General features: G+C 45.4%; 3 protein-coding genes across 6 annotated transcripts; 1 reads left to right on the plus strand and 2 right to left on the minus strand.

Moving 5' to 3' along the window:
* Positions 1–699: 699 nt before the first annotated feature.
* Positions 700–1,990, minus strand: LOC124694675. Its single transcript, XM_047227633.1, has one exon. It carries the CDS (start codon positions 1,988–1,990, stop codon positions 701–703), a length of 1,290 nt encoding a protein of 429 aa, XP_047083589.1. The 3' UTR covers position 700.
* Positions 1,991–6,840: 4,850 nt separating this feature from the next.
* Positions 6,841–13,540, minus strand: LOC124701439 (mitogen-activated protein kinase kinase 1). Of its 3 annotated transcripts, none has more exons than XM_047233496.1 (9): positions 13,292–13,540; positions 13,090–13,189; positions 12,483–12,570; positions 10,860–10,997; positions 10,131–10,355; positions 9,817–9,999; positions 9,490–9,710; positions 7,288–7,333; positions 6,841–7,177 (listed from the first exon to the last, which is right to left on the minus strand). In XM_047233496.1, exons 2-9 carry the CDS (start codon positions 13,161–13,163, stop codon positions 7,085–7,087), a joined length of 1,068 nt encoding a protein of 355 aa, XP_047089452.1. In that variant the 5' UTR covers positions 13,164–13,189; positions 13,292–13,540; the 3' UTR covers positions 6,841–7,084. The 3 variants fall into 3 exon arrangements, with proteins under 3 accessions (XP_047089452.1, XP_047089454.1, XP_047089451.1); XM_047233498.1 differs by having other exon boundaries at positions 10,860–10,994; positions 13,090–13,209; XM_047233495.1 differs by having other exon boundaries at positions 13,090–13,209.
* An 8,098-nt stretch (positions 13,541–21,638) lies between these two features.
* Positions 21,639–25,859, plus strand: LOC124695612 (calmodulin-binding receptor-like cytoplasmic kinase 2). Of its 2 annotated transcripts, XR_007000578.1 has the most exons (7): positions 21,639–21,903; positions 23,367–23,626; positions 23,704–23,872; positions 23,955–24,044; positions 24,811–25,103; positions 25,247–25,533; positions 25,607–25,859. XR_007000578.1 is itself a non-coding variant. In XM_047228439.1 (6 exons), exons 1-6 carry the CDS (start codon positions 21,639–21,641, stop codon positions 25,469–25,471), a joined length of 1,302 nt encoding a protein of 433 aa, XP_047084395.1. In that variant the 3' UTR covers positions 25,472–25,859. The 2 variants fall into 2 exon arrangements, 1 of the variants encoding a protein (XP_047084395.1); XM_047228439.1 differs by having other exon boundaries at positions 25,247–25,859.
* Positions 25,860–26,336: the final 477 nt, after the last annotated feature.

Consider the following 26,336-nt stretch of genomic DNA (forward strand, 5'->3'; position numbering starts at 1 on the left):
GTAGAAATACAAGGACCACACCCATCAGTACAGCATTCAAATATATAGAGCAATGAACTGTGTGGACCAGTGGATATAACGTATCAACGGTCCAAACAAGAACAGGCTTCAAATATTGGAAAAAGAAAAACTATTGCATAACAGGAACTTCCAAACACAGCTTATTGCCTTCTTTGTGCAGGTTGTAGCATATGGCCTGTATGTGGTTATTACTTCCCACCTTGCTAATAATACAAAACAGCAGCTGGAAATTCTGTGGCTTGTGAACTTGTCCAAAGATAGATATATGCTTATGAGGCAGCAACATGTTCCAAGTTAACAGCAGTATGCATCCTTATAAACCGAGACAGATTGTTCATACTCAGAAGAGTTGGGCCAAAATATTATTATCAATGTAAATAATAATTACACTATGGTACTAAATCTGCACAGGTTCATCCAGACTCCATCTATAAGCAGCATCTCAAAAGAACGGAGCAGCGAATCTGCAACTTGTACTAAATCTTCCTGACTCTAAGCTGGGCTTGCCAATGCAGCACTACAGAAAGAATGTAGCAGTATTTGGATATAACTTACAAAGTCGCCAATTCTAAGAAACCAAGTACTGTAGAAGATCCTGGAAAAAAGTTGCCTGTGCTGCTGCCATCTTCTAAAAACGCATGGCATGTCATGAGCTGGTGGTATTGAGCTTTCCAGCCGCTCAAACGAAACCAAAAAGTCCTCTGGAGAACAGGCGGGAGCTTCTCCTCCTCCCCCTGTTGGCGCTCCTGTTGCTCCTCATCGGCGTCAGGTAGAACCGCAGCATCCCGTTGTCGAAGTTCCCGGGGGAAGTGTAGTGCACGCTCCTGCTCCTGCCGATCTTGGATTCCTTGCTGTTGAGCCGATTCGCGCGGAAACTCTGCGCGTCCCCGTTGGCTTGGGAGCTTCGGCTCGCTCTGCCTGAAACCAGCCCGTTGCGGCCAGGCTGAAGAACCTCGCCGTCGATGGCTGTTGTGTCACCGTTTCTACACCTCCGGGTCTCCTTCCTGGACTCGGAGAGGGAGCGGTCGAGGGCGTGCTCCCCCTTCCTGACGAACTCCTTGAGCGGGCTGGTGATGCTCCTGTCCCACACCCTGCTCCACCTGTTGGACCTCCGGCGCACCACGCCCGAGACCGACATCTCCGGACCGGCGTCCCCGCTGCAGCTCCTCTCCCTGAAGCTCTGTCCCACATCAGCCGAATGCCGAGCATTTGTGCTCTCTGCAGCAGCCCCGGCAGGGTTCTCTGGAACTGATGACGGTTCCTCCGCATTGCTGTGCCTGACGCGCGTGACCCCGTCGGCCGGCTCGTCGAGGCACGCGAAGGAGCAGGCGAGGGCCCTGCCCACCATGGAGCCGTCCCACGAGTGCCGCGGCGGCTCCCCCCTGCCGGCGCTGGCGCTGGCGCTGGGCGGGTCCCGGCACACCATCCACTCGCAGGAGCGGCGGAAGCTGGCCCTCCGCTCCACCTGCGGCGGCGATGCGGCATCCGCCGGCACCGAGGCCGCGGACGGGCGCGGGGGCTCCTCGTCCTCCTTGGCGCGCCGCCGCGCCCCGCGCTTGGGCAGGATGGACCGGAGCCAGGAGCCGCCCTTCCACTTGGCCCCGCGGCTCGCGCTGGGGTCCGGGTCGGATGGTGGTGGGTTCTTGGATTCGGGCGGGTGCTCGTCGGCGGTGGTGGTGGAGGGGGAGTGGTGTGAGTCGTCCATCTGGAAGAGCAGCATGAGCGTCTTCCGCAGCTTGCCCTGCTGGTCGGCGCCGGAGCCGGATCCCTCGGCGTCGGCGTGGGCGTCGCGGGGGGCGGCGGGGGTGACCTCGACGATCTCCGGGTGGGCGGGGCTGCGGACGGAGGAGAGGCGCTCCATGAGGCAGGAGGAGCAGACGCCGGCGAGGGGCTGGGCCGGGTGGCGGCCGCACCGCCCCAGGAGGCCGCCGGCGTCCGGTGGCTCCGGCAGCGCGTGCGGGCCCTCCATTGGGGTGGGCCGGGAGTCGGGAGTGGAAGGTCCGGGAGTGAGCCGAGCGAGCGAGTGGGTCAGTCGGTCAGGGTGGGGGGACAGGGAGTGGCGGGCGCGACATTGCTGGGGAGAACGGAGAAAAGGCCTAAGAAAAACGAAAACGAAAAAAGCGACTTTTGGGGCTGGGGAGCGTGTGGGGAAACGGGAGGAAAAGGTCGCTGGGGGCTTGCACGGTGGTGGTGGTGGGGTTGGATCGAGACGACGGAGGTATCCCATCCGTGGGGCCCCGCCGGAGCGCGCGGTGGAAATGCGAATTTGTCGGGGGCGGCGGAGGAGTAGTGGCGAGTGGAGGACGGCCGGACGGGACACGCACGCACGGCGGAACACGAAGGGCGCGTTTGGTAGCCTAGTGCGAATGGTGGCAGCACACCTTACACATCTGGAATGAGCCACGGACCGATATTGATCTGTTATTTGATTTTTTTAGAACAACTTACATCTTTATTCATCAAAGTAAAGTTACAGGACCATCGACATTCACCTTGCACCTGCCTATAGGCGGAGGAATCCACTTAGGAGCATGCGAGATTTGCTGGCCTTCCTTCACCGACACCATCAGTACCCTTTTCTGCGCTATGCCCAAGTCTTGCAGGAAAGAATCGACGAACCTCGAAGTATATACAGGACTTTGAAAAATCTCTTCATGTATCGCCTTCCTCCGGGTGTGCCAGATAGCCTAGAGAGTAACTAGCATCCTAGTCAAGTCCTCCTGTCCCATTGGACTCATCATCGAGAACAACCATTGTCGGGCGGAAGGCTCCGTCGATAGGCTGATATGTTCAACTATCGTTGGGTCACAAAGGGCCAAGATGCATCGGGACATTGCAAACACCAACGGTGAGTGCCGCCATGAATCCTCCTGCGCACACGATGGTGCCATGTTCCTTCGATGGCATACATCACCTGTGGGCAAAGACTGCTCGCCAGCCTCCACACACAAAAAAAAAAACCTTAATCTTTCAGGGTACTAAGCATTTCCAGAGCTTCGTCCACATTTTATCATCATTGGTTGCGCTTGATGACTCTGCATGACCATCCAGCCAGTCCTCCCTCACCCTCTTCGTTGATACCAGGTCTGGCATGCAGATTTCACGGAAAATACTCCGTGTTTCTTGAAATGCCAGGCCCAAAAATCACTTTGGTTCCTGGTACATAGCGGGATGCTCTTGATTACTTGTATAACCATAGCGACCTATTGTTTGGTAGGTCGGGTTACATCGTTTGGGCTAAAAAAAAGTTTTTCATCTATAATGGCTCTGGGAGTCAGCTGTATCTTTTTCCTCTCGCATATCAACGGATTAGTGATAAAGCTTGCCTGTATCAGTCTATCTATTTGGTAAAGGTGAGGATAATGGCCCGTAATAGTCTACCAATAGATATAGGAGAGAGCAAACTTGTTAAAAGTCTATGATGGATTGTAAGGGTTGTCCGGGTTAGTCTATCTATAGTGTAAAGAACAGGGCATGTGAATTGTTCGGAACAGTCTACCTTAATGGTAAAGGTGAGAATAAATGCCTGGGTCAGTTTACCTATAGATAAAGGACAGGACATACTTACAAAAGGGTGGGTATGCGGGGTCACGGAGAAGACAGTGATTGGCTTGGTTCTTATACTGGGCCTCACACCAAGAAAGTGTGGACGGGAAGGAACGCCCGGTTGGAACAAGGATAAGTTCTCTTATGAGAAAAGTAACGCACCTAAAAAACGCCCTCGTTCCGAGCGGCAAATAGCGCTCGCTGCTCCCCGGTTGGAGGTCTTGGCTACAGCACCATCGACATTCACCTTCCAGCTGCCTATAGGCGGAGGAATCCACTTAGAGCAAATTTAATAGTAGAGCCAAGTGTTGGCTATAAGCCATGTCATGTCATCTATAGTCATTTTAGAGCCAACATGTACAATAGTGAGCTATAAAATCGTACTACTTTATTAGTGCATGGCCCATCATTCACTCTCACATAGTGCCTAGGAGCACGTGCTAGAGCTGGCTCTTGCATAAGAGCACACTCCTCTTCTCTCTCCTCCTCTCTCTCCTCCAACTAGCCAACAATATATTATTTTAATCCTTATAGCCAGCTGACTAGGACTTAGTACTTGCTCTTAGGAGCGTGCGAGCTTTGCTATGCCCAAGTCTTAGCAAGGCGGAACACGAAGCATCATCGGCTCAGCCTCGCCTGCTCCAATTGTGAAATCGAGATTTTGTTCAGAATCGCAAATTTATCTAAATTAACGGATCACCGACACACTTTCATGGAGAAAGGGAGTAGGAGCAATAAAAGGTCTATGTAAACACAAGGTTGACGAAATTGAATTCTAAACTCCAATGTTTTTCCACTGTACTTACGAATTCCGGTCTAAATTCAACGCTGAAGTTGTTTGCTACATAGAGAAAAAATGAAAAATCTTCCCGTCTAGCCCCCACCGCGGCGGTACGCTCTAGCGTCGTTTGGTGGGCGAGTGAAGGTTTGTCTACGGCGAATCTCGCTAGATTCGGTCAGTGCTAATTCTGACCTAAGTTTCTCTTAATCGGCGATGGTTGATGCTCTCGGTACGCTCTAGCAAGACTTCTCGTTTGTCTACTGCAATAAATTATACTAGGGCAAGCTTTGTCCGGCTTCATTGAGGGACGAACGAGGACGGCGTCACGCCTTGAGCTTGTTTGAGTATTTGTAGTCATCGCTAGGTGGTACAAGGATTTTATGTTGTAATTTTTATTACTTTTGGGGTTTGTTGTAGTGTTGTTGACCAATATGAATAGATCATTGAAATTTTCGCAAAGAAAAAGTAAGATACAATTGTTGAAAGAGTGAGAATGTAAGCACCGGATGACACGATGATAGAAGCCGCAACCAAAGCGCCCTTTGAAGTTGTCACACCACGCTACCAGCATCCCTGATCCCGAGTACCAAGACAACACCTCCAACAAGGGATGTGACGTCAACGATGCTACTGTCCGGACTAGCATGTTGATCCTAGGGTTTCCCTTGGAACTCCAAGGAGAGCGGATCGGGGGAACAACGACGCCCTCCATGGAGGAATGGCAACACCCGCAGGCGCCGCCGCGTCGATGCCGGACAGGCCAACAACAATTTCTCCCGTTCCCCCACCACCACACCCCTAAAAGGATCGGTTTCCGAGCAGCCTAGCGAGGATGGACATGCGGGGTTTTGGCGGGTGCAACATCTGCAGTGCCACAGAGCACACAGACATCACAGCTGCCGCCTAGCCACCCTGCACCCACCCATCACCGAGCATGTCGCACCTCGCAACCACCATCACCTCTACCCGCTAGCACACGCTACCTTGGCGTGATACGCCGATGCTACATGCAGATCTGGGCCACCTGCCCACCACCAGCTCCTCCACTCCCACCCGAGACGCACGTCTGACGACTAGCACCGGCCTCTGATGTCGCCAGACCGCAGGGGAAGAACCCCTGGAGAAGCTACACCGCCCCCGACTCCGAGGTGAGGTTGAGTTTCTGGAGAGTGTGCGGGGTTGTCGAGATCATGTAGGATGAGCCCAAGGAGTTAGTCAAGGCCGGCGAGGCTGCTGACCTTGCCAATGCGGACGAGGATGGATATTATGGGAGAGTTGTGAATTTGATTAGAATTTTTTTGGCAGAAGTGATTTAGAGTTGTATTTTTCAGATTGAAAAACAGCTCCAGGGTTTAACTTAGACCGAAATTCACGAGTTCAAGATACATATTTTTTTTCTAATTAAACCGCGTGGCGGGACAAGGGATGGATGGTGTCAGGGGTGGTCCAGTGTCCTGCCGCCGTGCACCCTGTACGTGCCAGTGGGGACTCGCCCGCTCCAGAACGATCACAGGACTCGCGGCGCGGGCTTTTATTTCTGTCATCATTGGACATTGCCTGGCGTCGGACATCGCAGCTGGAGTCCCGGCACGGTACGGCCATCACCGGCCGCGACGAGCGTGCGGCTGTCCCGGATCGCGGTTGCCGCCGTCCTGCCTGCCTACCCTGCCAGCGGCGACAACGCACGCACTATGCTAGTGTAGTCGTACGGGTTTCGCAATCAACACATCTTCCTCAACGCTATGTTTCGGCTTGTACTAGGTGCAAATGAATCTACTAGTACTCCTTTTGGACCGGCACGATAGTTTAAAACAAATTTAATATCAATTTAGACAGTAAAATATAAATTATCCGTCTATAAAATCTACTCTCCGTTCTGATTTAGTCTATATTTTAGAAAAAAATGAGACAATTTAATGTTGCATTAATTAGTACTATTTAAATATGTGAACAACCAATATGAAATAATAATGTGCAATAAAGAGAGCTAAACAACTTCGTTTTTGGTGTTGTCGTTAACCAAAAGTTAGAATGTAGATTATTTTAGAACAATTTTTGGGACTAAAATGTAGACTTTTTCAGAACAGATAGAGTATACCATTAGATTCATATTTGCAAAAGGTTTTTCATGATATAATTGTTATGACATAAATTTTATAGTATTTTATTGACTTAGAAAATGTTCGATACAGTTTTTTGCTTACCCCATTCATCAGTGTTAAATAGCGCCGTAACACAAGCTTCATAGCTCATTCTCGTACAACCTCCAAAGGACTCAACGTTATCCAGATACAGATGTATCTACATGCTAGTCACTCGTTTCCGCATGAAGGGAGTAGTAATTACCAAAGAGAAAATGTTATGTGCATCTTTGTTGCTCCAGTGAAAAATGAACTAACCAAATAGTTGTTCCATCCCATAGTTCCCATGCTGAATCACATAAACGTAAGGTCCAGGCATCATATGAACCACATAAAGCAGACATGCAACAATACGGGGGCAACATCACCGATTCCTTCTATTCTCATGCTCAACAAGTAACAGATTCATGTCAAGACACACAACAAAAGGGCCTTAAGTCATACATTAATAATACGACAACTCTGGCAATCTGAGCATACATCTTCACATACTATAGGGGAAGATGATGCCGGTTCAGGACAAATATGTGACGCTGTCAGAATGGCGACCCTGAAACTCACTCTAAAGCCTCACTCACGCCTCCAGGTGACCACCTTACTCGGGCACATTCATAGGCGGTTCCAGGCTCTCGACGAGGATCTTTAGGTCTAGATCCTGGCCCTCAAACTTCTTGATGAAAGGATGGTTCTGCAGGAACATGAACAGCAATTCAGAACAAAGTTAAGTCAACAATGGTATCACAGTTGGACAGTTCTACAAAAAAAAAACTTGTTATGAAGTAAACAGGGAATGCTGACCAAGAGTTCTGAAGCAGACTTCCGTTCTGCAGGATCCTTCTGTATGCTGCAAAGCAATAGAGCAATATGAGAAAAAGGATTTCCTCTAGAAAAATAGCAAAATGTAATGAAACTACAGTATGATATACACTAACAGCACGTATCTCTATCTCTCTAGAGATACGCAGGCAGAAATCATCAGTTGCATTCAAAATGTGCAGATTACCATAGGAAAAGATGAAGCAATAAAACATACAATCAGTGAACTGAATTGGCTTCAAAAGAAAGGAAGTTCTAAAGGAATATCTGAATGGTAGACGTGACAACACAGCCAAGTGCTGCAGGTCAAACATGATGTGAGGACTGGAGTGAAAACAGAGTCGCGGAGTAAATACATATAAGTCTACTACTGTATCAGTTAGTCACAACTTCACAGTGACAGTTCTGTCTATCTGGGAAACAATTTACATATTGACATAGCTGACTTAAATTAATAAGCACATTTTTCCATCAAACGTGACCATTAGGATTGTTAGACGATCAATAACTCAAACTGCAGATTAGTTAAACTTATAGTTTCAAGTAACAATTCAAGCAGCACGGGCACAGGATGACCAGCTCCTGCCTGCTCTTACCCGCTGCGTCTGAAAGGGAGAAACGGGATACTACAAAGCAGGAGATGCGGGTTCCACGGTACCCAGTCAATCTACTCTAAGCATGTCAGCATGTACAACCAGCCAGAGATTGGAGGGGGCCACATCATGCATGCAGCTGCCAGGGTCGCCCCATCTAGCTAGCTACTGCATGCCTCGTGGTATAATCGAGGAAAAGTAGGCGCAGCCGCTTATCCTGCCAGCGTTAAGCAGGATCGAACTAATGAGATAACTGGGTTTGGCTGGTGGGACAGGAGGCAGGCCCGTCCCACTTTCATCGTTAGTTTTAATAAGGGTGAACTAATGGGATAACTTGGTTTGGTTTGGCTGGTGGGACAGGAGTAAAAAAACACCTACTTAATTATGGTTTGATTAAAAGATGGTTTTTAGTGGCAGGTTGCCCTGACCTAGAGTAGCTGCTGTTGCCTAGAGATGCAAAGCCAATACGTTTGGGAGGGCTGTAATTTCTTGGGCCGTAGTCAAATGTAAAAAAGTCTATAAGACCATTGATTCATATGTTTGCTGTTAAAAAAAAAAAGACCTTTGCAAAATATGGAGACCTGTGGATTTCACTAGTTTTTTTTTTTTATAGAACACTGCAGATTAAAGAAGAGGTGTTCTCTACAATTAATGATGCTCAAACGACCACACTAAAACAGTCCTATTCAAAAAGACACTTGTTCAAAGGGAGAATAATACTTTAATAGACAAAACACACTTGTGCAAAAGGGAAAATAATAATACGTAATAGACAAAGTCCACAAGTTGTGAGAAATGAGGAAGCAGGTACTCCCTGCGCCCTAAACTGTAAGGCACACTTTATTTTGCACGATATTTGATGCATGACTTTGACCACTAATGTGTACAGGACTATATGGATAGAGAATGCATAAATGGTATCATTGCATTCGTCTTGCAAAATTCTTTCATTTCATATATCTTTATAGTAATTTTGTGGAGATATTATAAAACAGTCCTATTCAAAAACACGCTTGTTCAATGGGAGAATAATGCTTAAATAGACAAAACACACTTGTTCAAAAGGGAAAATAATAATACTTAATAGACAAAGTCCAGAAGTTGTGACAAATGAGGAAGCAGGTACTCCCTCCGTCCTAAAATGTAAGGCACACTTTATGTTGCACGATATTTGAGGAATGACTTTGGCCACTAATATGTACATAATTATATGGATAGCAAATGCATCAATGGTATCATTGCATTCGTCTTGCAAAATTCTTTCACATATATCTTTATACTAATTTTGTGGACATATTATAAGTACAAAGTATAGTCAAAGTTGTAAGTTGTTGGCCAGCAAAAATCAAGGCGTCCTCACATTTTGGGACAGAGGGTGCACATCTTAAAACAAGTTAGCCTTACCAACAATAATATATTTGCGGTTTGAGTGTTCCTAGGTTTCTTTGAAGGACAAGCAAAAAAAGTAAGAACTTTGGGAAACAGGGCAAGAAGTTCGTTCAAATTTACTACTACTGAGCAAGAAGATAAGCAGGAATGCAGTAAGTGAGCTAGTTTCATGTGTAATTTCGGAGAATTCTGTGTAACATACCAGGAAGAGATGAATGAGCAGAATTCTGGTGAGAACTGATCTGCAGGTGCAGAAGGTGGTGGCTGGTCAACAATTGCTTCTAATAGTTCATAGAAGCTCAACCAACCATCTCCTTCTGGAGGAATATAGGGGAAGCGGCCAATGGCACATTCAAGTATTACTAAGCCCAAACTCCATACATCACTCTTGTAGTCATAGGAGCTGCCACTAATCCGCTCAGGCTGCACAAGGAAGAAAAGTAGAAAACTATGACAACAAATTTATGTGCCCCAGATAACCATTATGACCATAAAACAGTCAGAAGACAGAGTAGATATTTTTACATACCGCCATGTAGTTGTAGGTTCCAACAAATGTATCACGCTGACCTATTGAACTTGCTAGCACTGCACTTACGCCAAAATCGGTGATCTTTACTTCACCTTTATGGTTGACTAACAAGTTAGATGGCTTTATGTCCCTGTGAATTACATGCCTTTCATGATGAAGATATAACAGACCCTCCAAAACCTGATTATTAAGACACTATTGATGTTAGATGTGCCAGATTATAGCTTCAAACTTCCAACAGATGACACAAGTTAAGACTAATCTGAATACAGAAGTTCAAAGCAGAAACCATAGGCCACGCATATGCATACCTGCTTGCAAAGTACTGCGAGGTATGGCTCCAGAATGGTTTTAACTTGTTTAATTATGTCTGCAAGAGATCCACGATCCATGTATTCCAGAACAAGATATATTACACCATTGTGGTAAAAAGATTGATGGCAAGAAACTATATGTGGGCTCTGCGTTGCTTGATTTATTTTGAGCTCCTGTACTATTTGTTTGCGAACTGCCTCCTGAATGTTCATTTGAATGCCCTATGAAGGAATTGCGGTAGTCAATTAACTGATAGATCATATGGACGACAATATGCCACAGCAGTACAACAGAAGGAAAAAATGCTTGAAAATGTTTTATCACCTGAATAACATTGCTTAATCTATTCTCATTCATTAGCATCAGTTCTCATTAAAATTAGAGTTTCATACAGATTTTGCAGGTCAAGGTCAGCCAGTGCAAGATGTTTTCGCCACAAATCATTTTAATGGTGTGCATCTCTGTGAATTTGATTGAATATACTGCAATGCAATTACAAAGCTGACAAAACAAAACAACTGTAGAATAATCTGATTTGTTATAATAACACATAACATGTAATGAATCTGTTCAAACAGATATGAACAGATTGGTTTTCATGTCAACAAACATAAAATAGATAAACAGTACAATAAAGAAAATTAGCAGTCTACTGCAACTTCAAAAGAAAAAAATCCATCTTACGCATTCGTGTGGCCCACTAGATAAACTTAGTGTATGGTTACCTTCAAGGCATAAAATGTGCCCACCCACTTGTGCTGCACGAGTTGGACGACCCCACCACTTCCCTTACCGATGACCTGAATCATCTCTAGGTCATCCATTGATAACTGTACATCTTCCACCTTCATGTTTGTTGACTGCTGGGGAAAATAAACAAATCAAGATGCAATCAGAATTTAGAAACAACTTGATACTTATCCAAATGATAGCAAACACAAACTGAAGAGCAACATATCCTTTTTGAAGTTCAAGTTAAATTGAAGAACCTTTGGGGACAAGATACCCCATTCCCACTAATTGTAAATATCCAATTGGTGACATTTTGTAACCAATAACAAGCAACCTAGTACATAATTTCAATCCTAGGCATAGAAGATTCACATCTACCCAAGATAATCATGAAACCAAAATTGAGAAATATAGACTATGGATAAAATGCCTGCCAAGTTTGAACTATAAGGATAGCACTGCAGTCCATAAATCAGTAGCTTTGGTCAATAAAAGTAGCTCGTGCTGCAAATTAAGCAGACAACTGACTGCTTAAGTCAGAACATATGCTAGCATTCAACTGTGGTGGCATTCTTCACTTCTGTTTACCTAAAACCTTGGTCCAGGCCTCCCTCCTCCATGCTGACGTGAGGTTGCTCCAGTGGCACTTCCTCTGGTCAGATCCGAACTCCATATTTCCATAGCAGTTCACCCAGTCTCCTACCCAAGTAATCTTTGGGCCTTGGCCAGTTCCACATCGTTCCCCCACACAGGAAACCCTAACCAGAGGAAGAGACCCCGAGGGGGAAGAAACTGCTCAAAGAGCTACTCTGCTGGCGCAGGAGCCGCCCATTGATGAATTCATGTAGATGGATGCGCGGCCTTGGCCAGCTCAAGGGGCCTTGACAAGCTCATTCTGCTAGTGCTGGCGCAGGAGAGCTCAAGCTCAATTCTTAGCCTAAACTGCCAATTTTATATAGCATGTTTTTCTTTGAATTCTTGTTGAAGCTATCGGAGGCTTGATCTTTTACTGTGATCCTTTTTGTGTCTACACTCTACACATATTTCTGATGTACTTTTGTTTCTTCAAAACAAGAGGTACTACCTCTGTCCATAAATAGATGCCAAAAGTTTGTCTAAATTTGAATGTATCTAGTCACGATTTAGTGTATAGATACATTCGAATTTGAATAAATATTTGGCATCTATTTATGGACGGAGGGAGTAATACATAAATTAAATGGTTGTCTTTCATTGCTGGTGGTCTTTTAGACTTAATCAAAGAGGTTTGTGGCTTACCTCTGAGGAAACGGAGATGGATACGTAGGTTCCTGGTTAAGTAATTATGAACGATTGATTTTTATATGTTATTTAATATGTCCAAATGTGTTCATGTTGTATTGTACTCCGTGCGGTGACATGAGTACAATCACAAATCTTATCAAATATTTTGTCGGTACCCCCTGGTTGATTGAAGCAATAGACCCTCTGAGTGCACTGAATCAGTGGCACACACATCAATACCCCTTTCTGAATGCATACCAAGGAACGATCGAAGTAAAAGACAAACAAAACCAATTGGACGGATAAACAAACAATAGAAGTAGTCATTGGTAAATACTGAACCAAGAACTCACATTTTCATCTCCATTTTCCTCTGAGATAAGCTGCAAACCTCTTTGATTAAGTCGCAGTTCACCATCCTTGAATGTACCACTCGCCGTCCTAAAAGACCACAGACGAAAAGAAAATTATTTCAGTTTACACATTACTTCTGAGAATAATCATCGAGTCCACAATCAAACTTAAACATTAAAATGCATGATCTTGAACCGCAAATATATCATAGAAAACAATCAAGTGTCAACATACAGATTGCAGAGTCAGCTCAGAAACTGAAACCATACAAATTTCTAAGTAAAGATGTGGATTTGAATGCTTTAGTCAAAAATACAAATTGCAGAGTCAGCTCAGCAACTCAAATCATACCAGTTGTTGCAATATAAGTAGTAGACTTAAATACTTTCCAAATAAAGCTACGCTTCAGCAACCCACTAATGGCTACCGAGCTCCACCACAGTTCACAATTAAAAACAACAAATCAAACATACATACGTATAAAACAACTCTATCCATCTGGGTCTAACAAAACAATATCTCACACTTTTAGACATATAGCTCAAACCTTCGGTGGCATAAGGGGGAAACGCAAGGTATACAAAAATCAGGATCGAGGAGACCTACAGGAACTTATCGACGGGCGTCTCCTGCGCCGGCACGTCGAGCTTGAGGTCCTTGAGCGCTTTCTTCCCCCTCATGGTCCCTTCCCCCGGTTAGGGTTTATCTAGCGGGAGACGGGCAGAACTGGTCAAAAGACCGAAGTAGGTTAGGGATCGGATGAACTGCTACGAAGATACGGATTTCGGAGCAGGCCGGATATGCTCACCGGGGGCACGGCAGACGGACTGGGGAGGAGGAGCCGGAGCGTTGGTGTAAAGGCGCGATCTTGGGTCGATAAAACCGGAAATAGCAGCGCGGTTGGTCAAAATGGAGGCACGTGCGGCGACTTGGGGTGGACTGACAGCGGCCGCGCTGCAAGTTGCTCGCGCCGCTCGGCCGTTGCTCTCGCCGGGAGATGAATCGAGCTCTCCCTCCGGGTCGACGCCGAAGATCCCGACGGCGACGGCTTGGGATGGGGGTCGGCGAATGCGCGGATCTGGGGTCGGGGGCGGCGAGCGGAGTGGCGGCAAGGGACGGCGTGGGGCGGCGAGGGGGCGGCGCTGGTCGGCCGGCGAGGGGCGTGCGGTGGGGAGAGGCGGCTGGCGAGCGACGGGAAGGGGCTGCGAAGGAAGCAGGAGGGCTCTCCTCCTGCGTGGTCACTGGTCGGTCGTCAGTGGTCACTCTCAGCTCTTCAAGGCAGGCTGCTAAGTAGAAAAGGAACCATCGTTAACAATGGCCCAGCCTAGTTTAAAGCCCTGCCTGAAGCAAACAGTCGAGCAGCTTGGTGTTGGGCTGTGATGGAGGAAGTGCAAGTCATGCCGGAGTCATCACAAAAGATGTGAATAGATAGATAACTGGCTTCGAATCCGTTTTAATGTATCCATATCCGATACTGAAGAATCCAATGGTAAGGATATCTGATTTTGATCTTTAAGTGGTACTCCGGATACGGTACAAAATATAGCATGCGGATATGAATTATCTAAAATTTAATTAGGATTATCTTAATATTTTAAATCGGATAATCTGATTTCTGAGACAAAAGCCAAGGCTAATCTGACGAAGATAATAGTTATTGACTTAACAAATTAGTTTGGCAAGCATATAATAACTCTAAATTTCTACTACCACTGGTAGACTGATGGTTCAATTATTTAGCTTTTATTTATACTATCTCATCAATGCTTGAGATTTAGCCTAAATTGTGTATGTGTTTTCTTAACTAATTGACTCCCACAAGGCAGAAAGTTTACACCCCCTCGTCACAAAGTTTGCAAGAACTAGAACTATCTACGGATGAGCATATATATATATACGACTATGTTTTGTTTCCTGTCCGAGTTCCGATTCAAATCCGTAGTTTGATATATCCGCCTCGAATCCGCAACCGGTCAATATCCGCTTCGATCTGAATCCGAGAAAAAAGTATGGTAAAGGATATGATATGAGCAAAATCTGATCCGATCCATTTACACCGGGAGTACTGGCAAGGAGCAGCACAACAACAAATTACAATGGTTTGTGTTTGTCTATTTTACTTTCAGTTTATTCCTAATTATTTGAATTGTGTAATCTTCCATTATGGAGATTGGTAACGGCTTAAAGCAATTTGATTGTAATTCAATTCATTGTGATTATAAGTAGAAAGTTCATATTCTTTAGCCATTGATAAACAATTTGTCGGACAAGTTTGTCAGATAGGACTCGACACAATTGCCACAAAATATACAAACTCCAAAATCAATACTAGATACCCGAAATACACATGCCACCACGGTATAAAGAGTTTTTGTGTACATAATTAGATAGTGTGTTTTCCTATGTATGTTCATTTTTAGATTATTGTGTACATAAATTAGATAGTGTGTTTGGTAGTTTAATTGCTTCATTGATTTATTCATAGACCATGGATAGATGAGTGGATGATCCAAGATATGATGGAAGAGGAAGCCAATGCCGTCATCAACGAAGATGAACACTTGAGAAACGTCTCTTACAGGGTTTACAAGCGGAGCTAAATGCCACACCCAAACATGGAGGCTCGAAGTTAGGGAGAAAGAAGACCAAGACAAGTCAGAGGATGGAGGATCATTGCATGTTATACGCCGACTATTTTTATGACCCGCCAACACATGCCCCAAATGATTTGTGGCAGCGCTTTAGGATGAACAAAAAGTTGTTCGTGTGAGGAAGTATGAAAATTGCACTGAAATGTTTGGTTTTTCATATATTTATAAAGTGTGGCAGGTTATGGACTTGGTACACTTTTTTAGGCATGCATGGAGGGACTCACGGTGATATCAACATGTTGCAGCGAGTTCCTATGTTCGTGAAACTTGCTGAACGCCATGCTCCGAAACGCACCTATGAGATCACTATCCACCAATACACCAAACGGTGAAATGGTACTACCTAACCGATGCCATCTATCTAAAATGGTCAACATTTATGAAGACAAACCCATCCCCTCTATGTCAGAAAAAATCTTGGTTTGCTTAGTGCCAAGGAAGTTGCAGTAAGGATGTCGATTAAACATTTACTGTGCTCCAACCTCATTTTGCTATTGTTCGAAGCCTTAATTTTACTTGTTCAACAGATTAGAGGTGGGAGATCGTGAATGCTTGTGTGATAACACGGAACATGATCATCGAGAGTGAACGTCTGCTTTAATGATTTGTGATTGTCCGTATGGCAGTCAGGGCTATTTTGCCCAAGTTGATCAGTAGGGTGCCAGACGAGCTTGCTGGTTCCTTAGGTGCATGTGGGATCGGTGCAAAAGTTGTTATTTCTTATCTGCAAAATAATCAATATTATATAGAGTTTGTGGGCGCTCGAAGAATATACCGTCTGATTTTTTATCTAGTTGTACTTGTCAAAATTATATTTAATTGAAATTGTATGAAATTCTATTTATATTTTCAGTTGTTGTAATAATACTTACTTATGTGTTGAAAACTATGCAACATTGTTAAAAGTATGGTTATATTTGCAAAAAAAAAATAGAAAATAATCTATGTGTCAACGTCTTATTGAAAGATTGACCGGTTCACCCAGCTCTCCCAATATGGGGGCAACTAGTGCTGACGCTCCTATAGCACCCATTTAACGCTACTACCTAACGGTGTATTGAGGGTGCGGCTAGAGATGCTTTAAACCATAGAGATATCGTTGGTCCTAATTAATCTACATAAGCGCCTCGGCCAGCACCTACTTATTGTCATCTTTAAGCTGGGTTTCATTGTCGACTCATTCTCATGTCGCCTCTACCACTGAATCACCAACGATGGTTTTGATTTATTCCGGTAGTTGTGTTCTAGGTAGGACGATTACATCGTGTGACATGCGGTCGCAGCTGGAGGTATCAACATCCAAGAAATTGCCCTACAACAGGTCAACAGCCTTCTCTTCCTACAAGTTAATTTAATTTATGGTCAGTGCGCCGGCCGCGGTCGTCGCCGTTGATCAAAGCTACTGTAGAAGTAATACTCGAAATTACCAAGTGGAGATTATTATTGCAGAAGGGGTGCAGATCCGATATGCCCTGGTCAAGTGGCGATGCATGGCGCTTCGCTCACGGACACAGCTGCTTCCGTATTCCGTAGCCTCGATTCGTACGTACTAGGTCATCAAAACGCGGCACCGGCGCGACTTTGCGGTACCGATCGACGCTAGGTACGTACGTACGCCACCGGCCGGCGGCGGCCCGCGGTGAGGCGCGCGTGGCAGCTGGGGTGCACCTACGCCGTGGATTGATTCGGACGTGCCGCCACCGGGGAGGGGAATTTTTGGTTGGGAAGAAGCAGGGAAGAAGAAGGTTGCCTCGCTTCCAGAGTGCCTGCCGCTGCCGACTAGGCTTTGCTGACCGTTGACCACTCGCCGTCACTGGTCGCTGCGGCGTCCGAGCTAGCTAGGGTCGCGCCGGTTCCATTTCCACTTCTACCTACGTACACCATCGATTCTATCTCTAACCTACTACAAGCTCTGTGTATGGGGCCGGCCCACCTGCCATCGACCTGGACGGACTCCATACTAGGTAGGCGCTGGACGAATGAACCGAAATGGATTGACTTCGGATCTACTCACGCACGCACACATTCCTCTTCTACACGGCAACCCACCCACACGACGGCTGCCGTGAGAGGCAGCCACAGACTTTAATTACCGCGGTTTTTCTTCTCTATCAGCTGGAGTAGTTTTCCGCTAACCCATTTCAGCGGGCACATACGCCGTGTGTGTGACTGTGTTCTAGTCACTACGGGAGAGATGCAGTATGCCGACGGCCGCCAGCCGTCGGCACAGCCTAGAAGGCCGTCGGCACAGTCTGTGCCGACGGTGACCGTCGGCATAGCGTCGTCGGCATAGTTCTGGTCGGGGACTGCCCGATCACCGTCGGCACAGACTGGCCGTCGGCATAGATTGTTGTGCCGACGGTAAAACCGTTGGCATAGTATTTCAAAATTTTCAAAAAAATATTCAAAAAAAAAATTGAATTTTTTTTTATTTTTTTTCACTTTTCTTCTTCTACTTTTTTACTTGTTAATCTTTCACAATCACACTTAGTACACTTAATCTTAGGTTAAATTGCACTTATGGTCAAGTAACCCAGTTGGTCACCCATCCTCACACTACTCCCGCCCCGGCACGCTTAACTTCTTGGTTCTCTTCGGATGAGCTTCCCTGAAAGAAATGACACCTTGATGTTAATATTACCATATCTATCATATTAACCCTTTGACCGTGATGTCACACCTCTATATTTTTAAATTCTAAACAATTATTTAAGTAAACAACAATGAATATATATGAATAATAATATAGAATTTGAAAAACAATTAAATGATTTTATTTTTTGTTTTTTATTTAATAAGGAATAATTAATATCAGTAAATGCGAATTTGGCAAATAATATGTCTAAATTGATCAGAAAAATGAGAGGAATACAAATATGACATCCATATCATCTTTTGAACCTAAAAAGTTAACTTACCCAAAAATCATGAGCATTAGATCAAGTACCTCTAGTTTAAATTTGACTGACTTTATCGAAAATGAGGTGGGAAACGGCCTCGGCATGGCATAGTTTGCCGAAACAAGGTCATATTTGGCACGTGTGTGGACCCTAGGATGGGAAGTAAGACCCCGGACGCGCATTTCAAATCCGATCCACGGTTGGCCATCTTTTTATTTTTAGCGTGCTCAAACGGTTTTTATTTGTGAAGCAGCTACATGGGGCGCATTTTAGTATGAAGTGAAACCTCCGTGCGATGATAGTAGACCACCTACGCACCACCTATCACATGAAATTTGCACGCGTTAGCTTTTTGGGAACCCATGCGGCTTCCGGCGGTGTCCCGCCGTATCCGCTGGAAACTGATCGGATTTGAACTAGGGGTCAACTATCCGTCGCTCCAGAAATTCCGGAAAAATTGTTTTTAGTTCAACGACGCATCATTATATGTGCTAATTTTTGTCCGTTTAGTTTGTTCACGAATGGGTGCACCCGCACGCCCGGTACGGCGATACCGCATGTCTCGGGGGTCCTGTTTTGGCCAGATGACAATTTGAACGAAGTCAAAAAATCCCACAGAATCGTGTGACGTCATTTTATATGTCATAGTAACTATTCCGTTTGTTAAAACTGGGATACGGCAATTATTTTGAAAAACCCTTCACGAAAAGGGCTATCGCATCCGGAGTTCTATGGATTTCAAGGGAAATGAGGTGGGAAACGGCCTCGGCATGGCATAGTTTGCCGAAACGAGATCATATTTGGCATGTGTGTGGGCCCTAGGATGGGAAGTAACACCCCGGACGCGCATTTCTAATTCGATCCACGGTCGGCCATCTTTTCATTTTTAGCGTGCCCAAACGGTTTTTATTTGTGAAGCAGCTACATGGGGCGCATTTTAGCATGAAGTGAAACCTTCGTGCGATGATAGTAGACCACCTACGCACCACCTATCACATGACATTTGCACGCGTTAGATTTTTGGGAACCCATGCGGCCTCCGGCGGTGTCCCGCCGTATCCGCTGGAAACTGACCGGATTTGAACTAGGGGTCAACTATCCGTCGCTCCAGAAATTACGGAAAAATTGTTTTTAGTTCAACGACGCATCATTATATGTGCTAATTTTTGTCCGTTTAGTTTGTTCGCGAATGGGTGCACCCGCACGCCCGGTACGGTGATACCGCATGTCTCGGGGGTCCTGTTTTGGCCAGATGGCAATTTGAACGAAGTCAAAAAATCCCATAGAGTCGCGTGACGTCTTTTTATATGTCATAGTAACTATTCCGTTTGTTAAAACTGGGATACGGCAATTATTTTGAAAAACCGTTCACGAAAAGGGCTATCACATCCGAAGTTATATGGATTTCAAGGGAAATGAGGTGGGAAACGGCCTCGGCATGACATAGTTTGCCGAAACGAGATCATATTTGGCATGTGTGTGGGCCCTAGGATGGGAAGTAACACCCCGGACGCGCATTTCTAATCCGATCCACGGTCGGCCATCTTTTCATTTTTAGCGTGCCCAAACGGTTTTTATTTGTGAAGCAGCTACATGGGGCGCATTTTAGTATGAAGTGAAACCTCCGTGCGATGATAGTAGACCACCTACGCACCACCTATCGGATGACATGTGCACGCGTTAGCTTTTGGGAACCCATGCGGCTTCCGGCGGTGTCCCGCCGTATCCGCTGAAAACTGACCGGATTTGAACTAGGGGTCAACTATCCGTCGCTCCAGAAATTCCGGAAAAATTGTTTTTAGTTCAACGACGCATCATTATATGCGACAATTTTTTCATTTTTGGCGTGTGTGAAAGCCATGAAACCTCGAACATTATAGCTCGTTTCTAAAAAGATTTGTTTAGGTATTTGAAATATTCCATTTTTTATATTTTTCTATGATAGATCTTGTTTTTCTGCAAAATTTGATATATTATACTTATTTTTCTCAATTAGAATGATTTAGTTGTGCTTTTTTGAAGACTGTCGTGCAGAAATAGAAAAAAGCTATGCCGACGGGTTTGTAGTAAAAAAAAAGAAAAAAAATGTTGTGCCGACGGCCAGACTGGTCCTGTGCCGACGGTCAGAACTGTGCCGACGGTGACCGTCGGCACAACCGACTTGTGCCGACGGCCATTTTAACGCCGATGGCCATCTTTGTTGCTGCGGTCCGGATGCTTCTGTACCGACGGCCCCGATATTTGGCCGTCGGCACACACGGCGGCCGTCGGCACATCTGTGCTCTCCCGTAGTGAGTACCAGGATTTGTTTGTATAAACACTAGATGCAGCGTGCTTTTCTTCTTCCAAGAAATGCAAAAGGCGCGTTGGAACATCTAGCAGCAACACCAGTAGACCGATATAGGCATACCATTTCGTTCAACTGTTCAACATACTAATTAAATAGAACTGGCCAGCTAACAAACTGTTGGAACATGTCCAAAATCGTATACCGTTCTATGTCCAGCATGTTGAATATAAATACTTTGTCCATTCTCTTTCGATTAGTTCGGATTTTTGGTTTAAATAACTAGTATAACAATTTTTCATGGTATCATAGTCAAGAGGTCTCAAATTCAAGACCCTTCTCACGCAGTATTAAAAACGAAAGATTTTTTTTGCGCCATTCACTGAACCAATATTACCATGCATGAGGTTGCCACCGAAATAGCCAGGCAAGGCCCACGCCCGCCTTTTTTATCGCCCACGCACATCAATGACGTACAAGAAAACTCATGTTTCGAAGTCGAGCAACAAAGGGGGAATATGCAACGAGTTTGCGACATGACATTGTGTTATGGCACAAGCGCCTCCTCGCATCCATCTTTCCTCGTAGCCCTTCACCTACTCGCCTGTACCTCCACGGTATCATGGACCTATTATTGTAGTCGCAAGCGCAATCAAGTCGGCGAGCCCCTTCTTTCTCATCTTATTTCCGGAAATGCTTTGGTGCGGTTCAAATGGAGCAAAGATGATATTTGAGCCATTGCATGGCATAGGGATGCCCATCCATGGGGTCCGTACATGTGCCTCATTTCAATCTAACGACATTCTCTAACCTATGTCAAGGTAACATTGAGTCGTGAGCACTACGCTGGTGAACCCCACCCGTGACTCAAATTTATGAAAAATTGTGCCACATTTCACCATCTTCCTCCTTCTGATCGACGACGGCATGCTGGGCAAAGGTCCCCAAAGTTCAACAAAATCTGCCATATAGGAGTAGAAAATACTTTATTTTGACATTTTCTCTTGGTAATTCAGATTTCAGAGATCTGGAAATTGAGAGAATATGATCATGAAAAACGGAAAGTGGCATGCGCATGATTGAAAAGTTCGCAAGTGAAGGCGTGGCCTGTGTCCGGGCCCGCATGCAGCTGTGGTCTTCTCTCAACTTTCATTCTGTGTCCCAAGTCATGAATTAGTCCTCCTTGACGCGCGCCCAATTAATCGTCGTCAAAACCGCCGCTTTCCGCAGCACCACCATAATAAACAGCGAGCGCGTCCCGCCCCCCTCTCCCTCTCTCTCCCCGCACGCGGCTGCCGCCACGCCACGCCATCGCCGATGAGGAGCAGCAGCAGCAGCACCGCCGGCTCGGCGGCCGGGAGGAGGCGGAGGGACGTCACCGGCGACAGCAGCGACGACCTCTCCCGCTACTCCGTCGCCACCACCACGGCCTCGTCCGCACCCTCCGGCCGGTCGTCCGCAAGCGGCAGCGGCCGCGCTGCAGCCATCCTCGACGCCTTCCGCTCCTGCTTCGCCCCCGCGGATGCGCGCCTGCCGGAGACCTCCTTCTCCGACGACTTCGTCTCCGACCCCTCCCAACAACGTACGTGCCCGCACGTCTTCCCTTTTCTTTCTCCAATTCCTTTTGGTGCCTTTTTCTACTTTGTTGCGTGATGATCATCATATTGGTCGTCAACGGTGCCTAGTCAACGCGTATATCTGTACTGCAACAGTTTTTCAATTGTATTTTTTTTCAATTGTATTTATTAGGAGGATGATTTTTTACTGGGATCTTTGCAGGAGTACTATTGTGTGCAAGAGCACCCTAGCTCGTACTCCACACTCTTTCTATTTTTGGCTATAACAAGGGTTTGAGTTGTGGTCTTATGTCAGTGTCTCGTAGACTCGTAGTAGCATGTTTGCGGCAATAAGAATACATAGGATGCGTTCTCCTCAATCACACACCCTACATCAGTTTGTACTTAATGTTGTATCCGTTCCATTCGATTTGTCTCCATTTGATCATGACTAGAACCCATCATGGGTAAATGTTTCAGTATATTATTTTATGTAGGTTAAATTAATAAGACCGTTGCCGGCAGAATGATACAAAGTGCTGAAAACCAGCTAACAAGAAACGAATAACATCAAGCACACAAAAAAAGAATGAAGAACAACTAGAGCTTCAAGTCCATTGTCCCGTCCTGCAGTCCGGCTCAAGAAGATACGAAGTTGGTGAAGAAGAGCATCATCCAGGTACTTGTACCATCGTCAACCTCGAGAGGCCAACAACGCCACAACGTCATCGGTTTCCACCTCTGAAGAAAGTTCCCTGCTTTTTCGTCCCGGATGGGGGTGGGAGGGGGGGGGGGGACCTTTCATGAGGCAGATAGCTTTCCCTGAGCATGCATGGGCATTGAAAGCCTGCTGCGGGAGAAGAAGACTTTGAGCACTCGCCTTGCCACGCCGCCACCCACAGACTTCACCTTCGCCTGCAATACCAACCACAAGACACAGGACCAAGTTGCCAGGAGAAGATATACAAGATGTTTCTGTATGGCTTTTGCTAATTCCAGATTAATCGGGAATTAAGTTAATTCCCGATCAACTCGACAACCGTTAGATTTGCATTGTGATTCGTGCATACGAGAATTACACATGGATGTGTTGCATATCCTTTGCTTTAGTTGCACGTGAATTACACATGAAACCAGGTTGACCAGGAATTAAACTAATTTCCGATTGAACGGGAATTAGCCGCGTCCTTTCAGTGTACTACCTTAAGCAAACCCCATCGTAGGGTATCGTTTGCTAATTCCTTGTCAGTTTGGAGTCGAATATCAGGCCCTCGACCTCATCATTGCAAAACAAAGAAAAATAATGTTAACGCCTGACAAAATGACTATGTGACACAAACATGAGTTGTGGTATATTGGAATCGATGCTGTTCAAAAATTTCGACAAAGTGTTAAATTCATCATAACCCAAATGGCACTTCGTGAAAAGAATCGTTAGTATGGTTTCTCGCAAGTTCAGATGCGATATTGATTTCTTATTTATTTACAGTCTCACAGTCGGCGAGCTCTCGCGGTACTACCAGCGGAAGCACTTTAGCGAGCAAGAGGTCGGCTAGAGGATTGTATGGCCCCGTCAGGAATTCTTCAGAAAGGGAGATACCTGGTGATAGACAGTTTTCGCTGCCAGAGATCCAGAAAGCAACAAAGAACTTCTCACCGAACCTGAAGATTGGGCAGGGTGGTTCCGGGACAGTATACAAGGGTCAGCTCAGCGATGGCACTCTCGTTGCCGTCAAACGGGCCAAGAAGGTTTGCCCTTATTTCTTACGCTCAGTTTGCATACTTGGTGACTGTTCCAAGGCTACATTGGTTCCTTTTCATTTCAGAATGTGTATGACAAGCATATGGGTCATGAGTTCCGGAACGAAATTGAGACACTGCGGTGCATTGAACACCTGAATTTGGTAAGGTTTCATGGGTTCCTTGAGTATGGTGGTGAGCAGTTGATCATCGTGGAATATGTTCCCAATGGCAATCTTCGAGAACACCTTGAAGGTAGTATTCATACGATCCTATGTTGATGAGTGCAACGGTTTTTGGCTTTCTATTTGTATCTTACTGAATCTAGACTATGCAGGTATGCATGGAAAATTTCTGGAGTTCTGTGTCAGATTGGAAATTGCAATTGATGTGGCTCACGCTATTACATATCTCCACACCTACTCTGGTAATTTAGAGTTATTATTAATGTTATTTTGTCACATTATTTGGATGAAGATTTTTTTTATATATTTTGGTCGTTTTGTTCTTGCATCTGAAAGGCTCGGCTAATGATCTTGAAACTCCGGGTAACTAATAGAGGAACTAATACTCCCTCCAATCCATAATAAGTGTCGATGTTTTAGTTTAAATAAGCTCAAATTTGAACTAGACCCCTGACACTTATTATGGATCGGAGGGAGTTATTGTTTGTGATCAGAAAGTGTCCCTCAAGAAGACATTAAAGCAAGACTGTTAGGAATTTAATTAAGCACTTCTTTTATTTAGTTCATACTGCAGAATCCTCTAGGAAAAAACAGAGTACTGTAGTATATGGTTCTCTGCATTTGCTTTAACTTCACAGGGAAGATATAGCTGAACCTGCGTTGAATATTTCTGGAGCTGGCATCACAACAACCGACGCGTATGATATATTTCCAAGTACTAATAGGAGTTAAGCCTATATTTAAACCGGGATACAACACTCCATATCAAATTTGGACTAAAACAATAGTTGGTGATAGTGGAGTCATCATGACAGGAACTAGTCTTGATTGAAGAGTTCCATATGTTAAATATCTCAATTCAAAAAGGGGAAACTATGATCCATGGCACTATTAGGAACTGATCTGCAGATACCAGAGTAGATGCTTTTTTTTGTCACATAGCTGATATTTTTAATAACACAAAATCACTAGCAATTGGATCCTGACCCATATATTTCACGCATGCAGATCAGCCTGTCATCCACAGGGACATCAAATCCTCGAACATTCTTCTCACGAATAATTTCCGTGCCAAGGTTGCCGACTTTGGATTTGCCAAACTGGCCCCAAATGATGTTACCCATGTCTCTACTCAAGTCAAAGGAACAGCAGGTTATCTTGACCCAGAGTATCTTAGCACATACCAGCTCACTGCAAAAAGTGACGTCTACTCCTTCGGAGTAGTGCTAGTGGAGTTGGTTACTGGGAGGCGCCCGATAGAGCCAAAGAGGCATATCACTGAGCGTGTCACCCCAAAATGGGTTAGTTTGTGCCATTCTCATAATTATCTTTGTATCTTTAATGGTTTTAAATGTCCCATGAAAAGTACAATAATTTCAGTTATATGTTGGCAACTGCCATATCTTTCGTTTTGCTAAGTGTGCTCCCTTTATGGTTGGCACAGGCCATGGAAAAATTCGCGAAAGGTGATGCGATATTAACACTGGATCCAACTCTGGAAGCGACCGACGCGACCAACCTGGCAGTCGAGAAGATGTACGAGCTCGCTCTGCAGTGCTTAGCTCGCAAGAAGAAGAACCGGCCGAGCATGAGGCGATGCGCAGAGATCCTGTGGACTATACGTAAAGATTACAGGGAGTTGTCTCAGGCTGAACCAACCACCTCCTGAACTGAGACAGCTCATATGGAGCAATCAAGAAAACTGAAAGCAACATTTCAGTTTGCTTATCTCCAGTTCAAGTCAAAAGCATGGAGGCATGGATCACCAGATCGCTGAGCGATGAATCTATTCCTTGACTTACGGTCTGTGAAGCTGTCAACGAGACGACTGGACTTCCTAGAAATTGTGTGCCTATTAGATAGCAGCTAGGAAGAGTTACATAGAAGTTCTCCTATGTATCGGGCCGGGTCGTATATATTATGTAAGTTTTCTACTTTTCTTACATCACTAGATGGTTGAATAGCGATGATTTCTGAGGAGAGTATTCCCTGTGGACAAAATGCGTTCTCTGTATATGATTGCGAAAAAAAATCAATGACGGTGTTGTCTTTTTTTTTCAAAGAAGGGGTATAACTCAGGCCTCCAATTCAATCGATGTACAAATCCAATTTTATTACTGAGTTCACGAATCAAATTTAACACATTTTAAGGCAAGTTTTACAGTACCTTCTACTCCTCCCGGAACATGAGAAATATAATTGAATCCAACGGCTGGGATAGATTAGGCCCAGCAGGCCCAGCTTGTAATTCTATGGAAAAAATAATGACCACCAAGACCTGCGTTGACGAACAAGAACCATAGGACCTAACGATGCCGCCTCCACCCCGCATTCGCGCCGCCACTGCCACCTCCCCGCTGTCCAATCTACTGTGGACGAGCGAGCGAGCGCGCCGCCGCAGTCTCCACACGGGAGGTCGCATCGGTCGACCCCTTCCACCCTGCACTCGTCCGCCGCCACCCCCTCTTGTGCCACTGATCACATACGTGTTCACCGTTGTGAGTAGTTTCTCATATTCCTAGGGACATAGGATG

The sequence above is a fragment of the Lolium rigidum genome, chromosome 3, assembly GCF_022539505.1.
Source record: "Lolium rigidum isolate FL_2022 chromosome 3, APGP_CSIRO_Lrig_0.1, whole genome shotgun sequence".
Lineage (NCBI taxonomy): Eukaryota > Viridiplantae > Streptophyta > Magnoliopsida > Poales > Poaceae > Lolium > Lolium rigidum.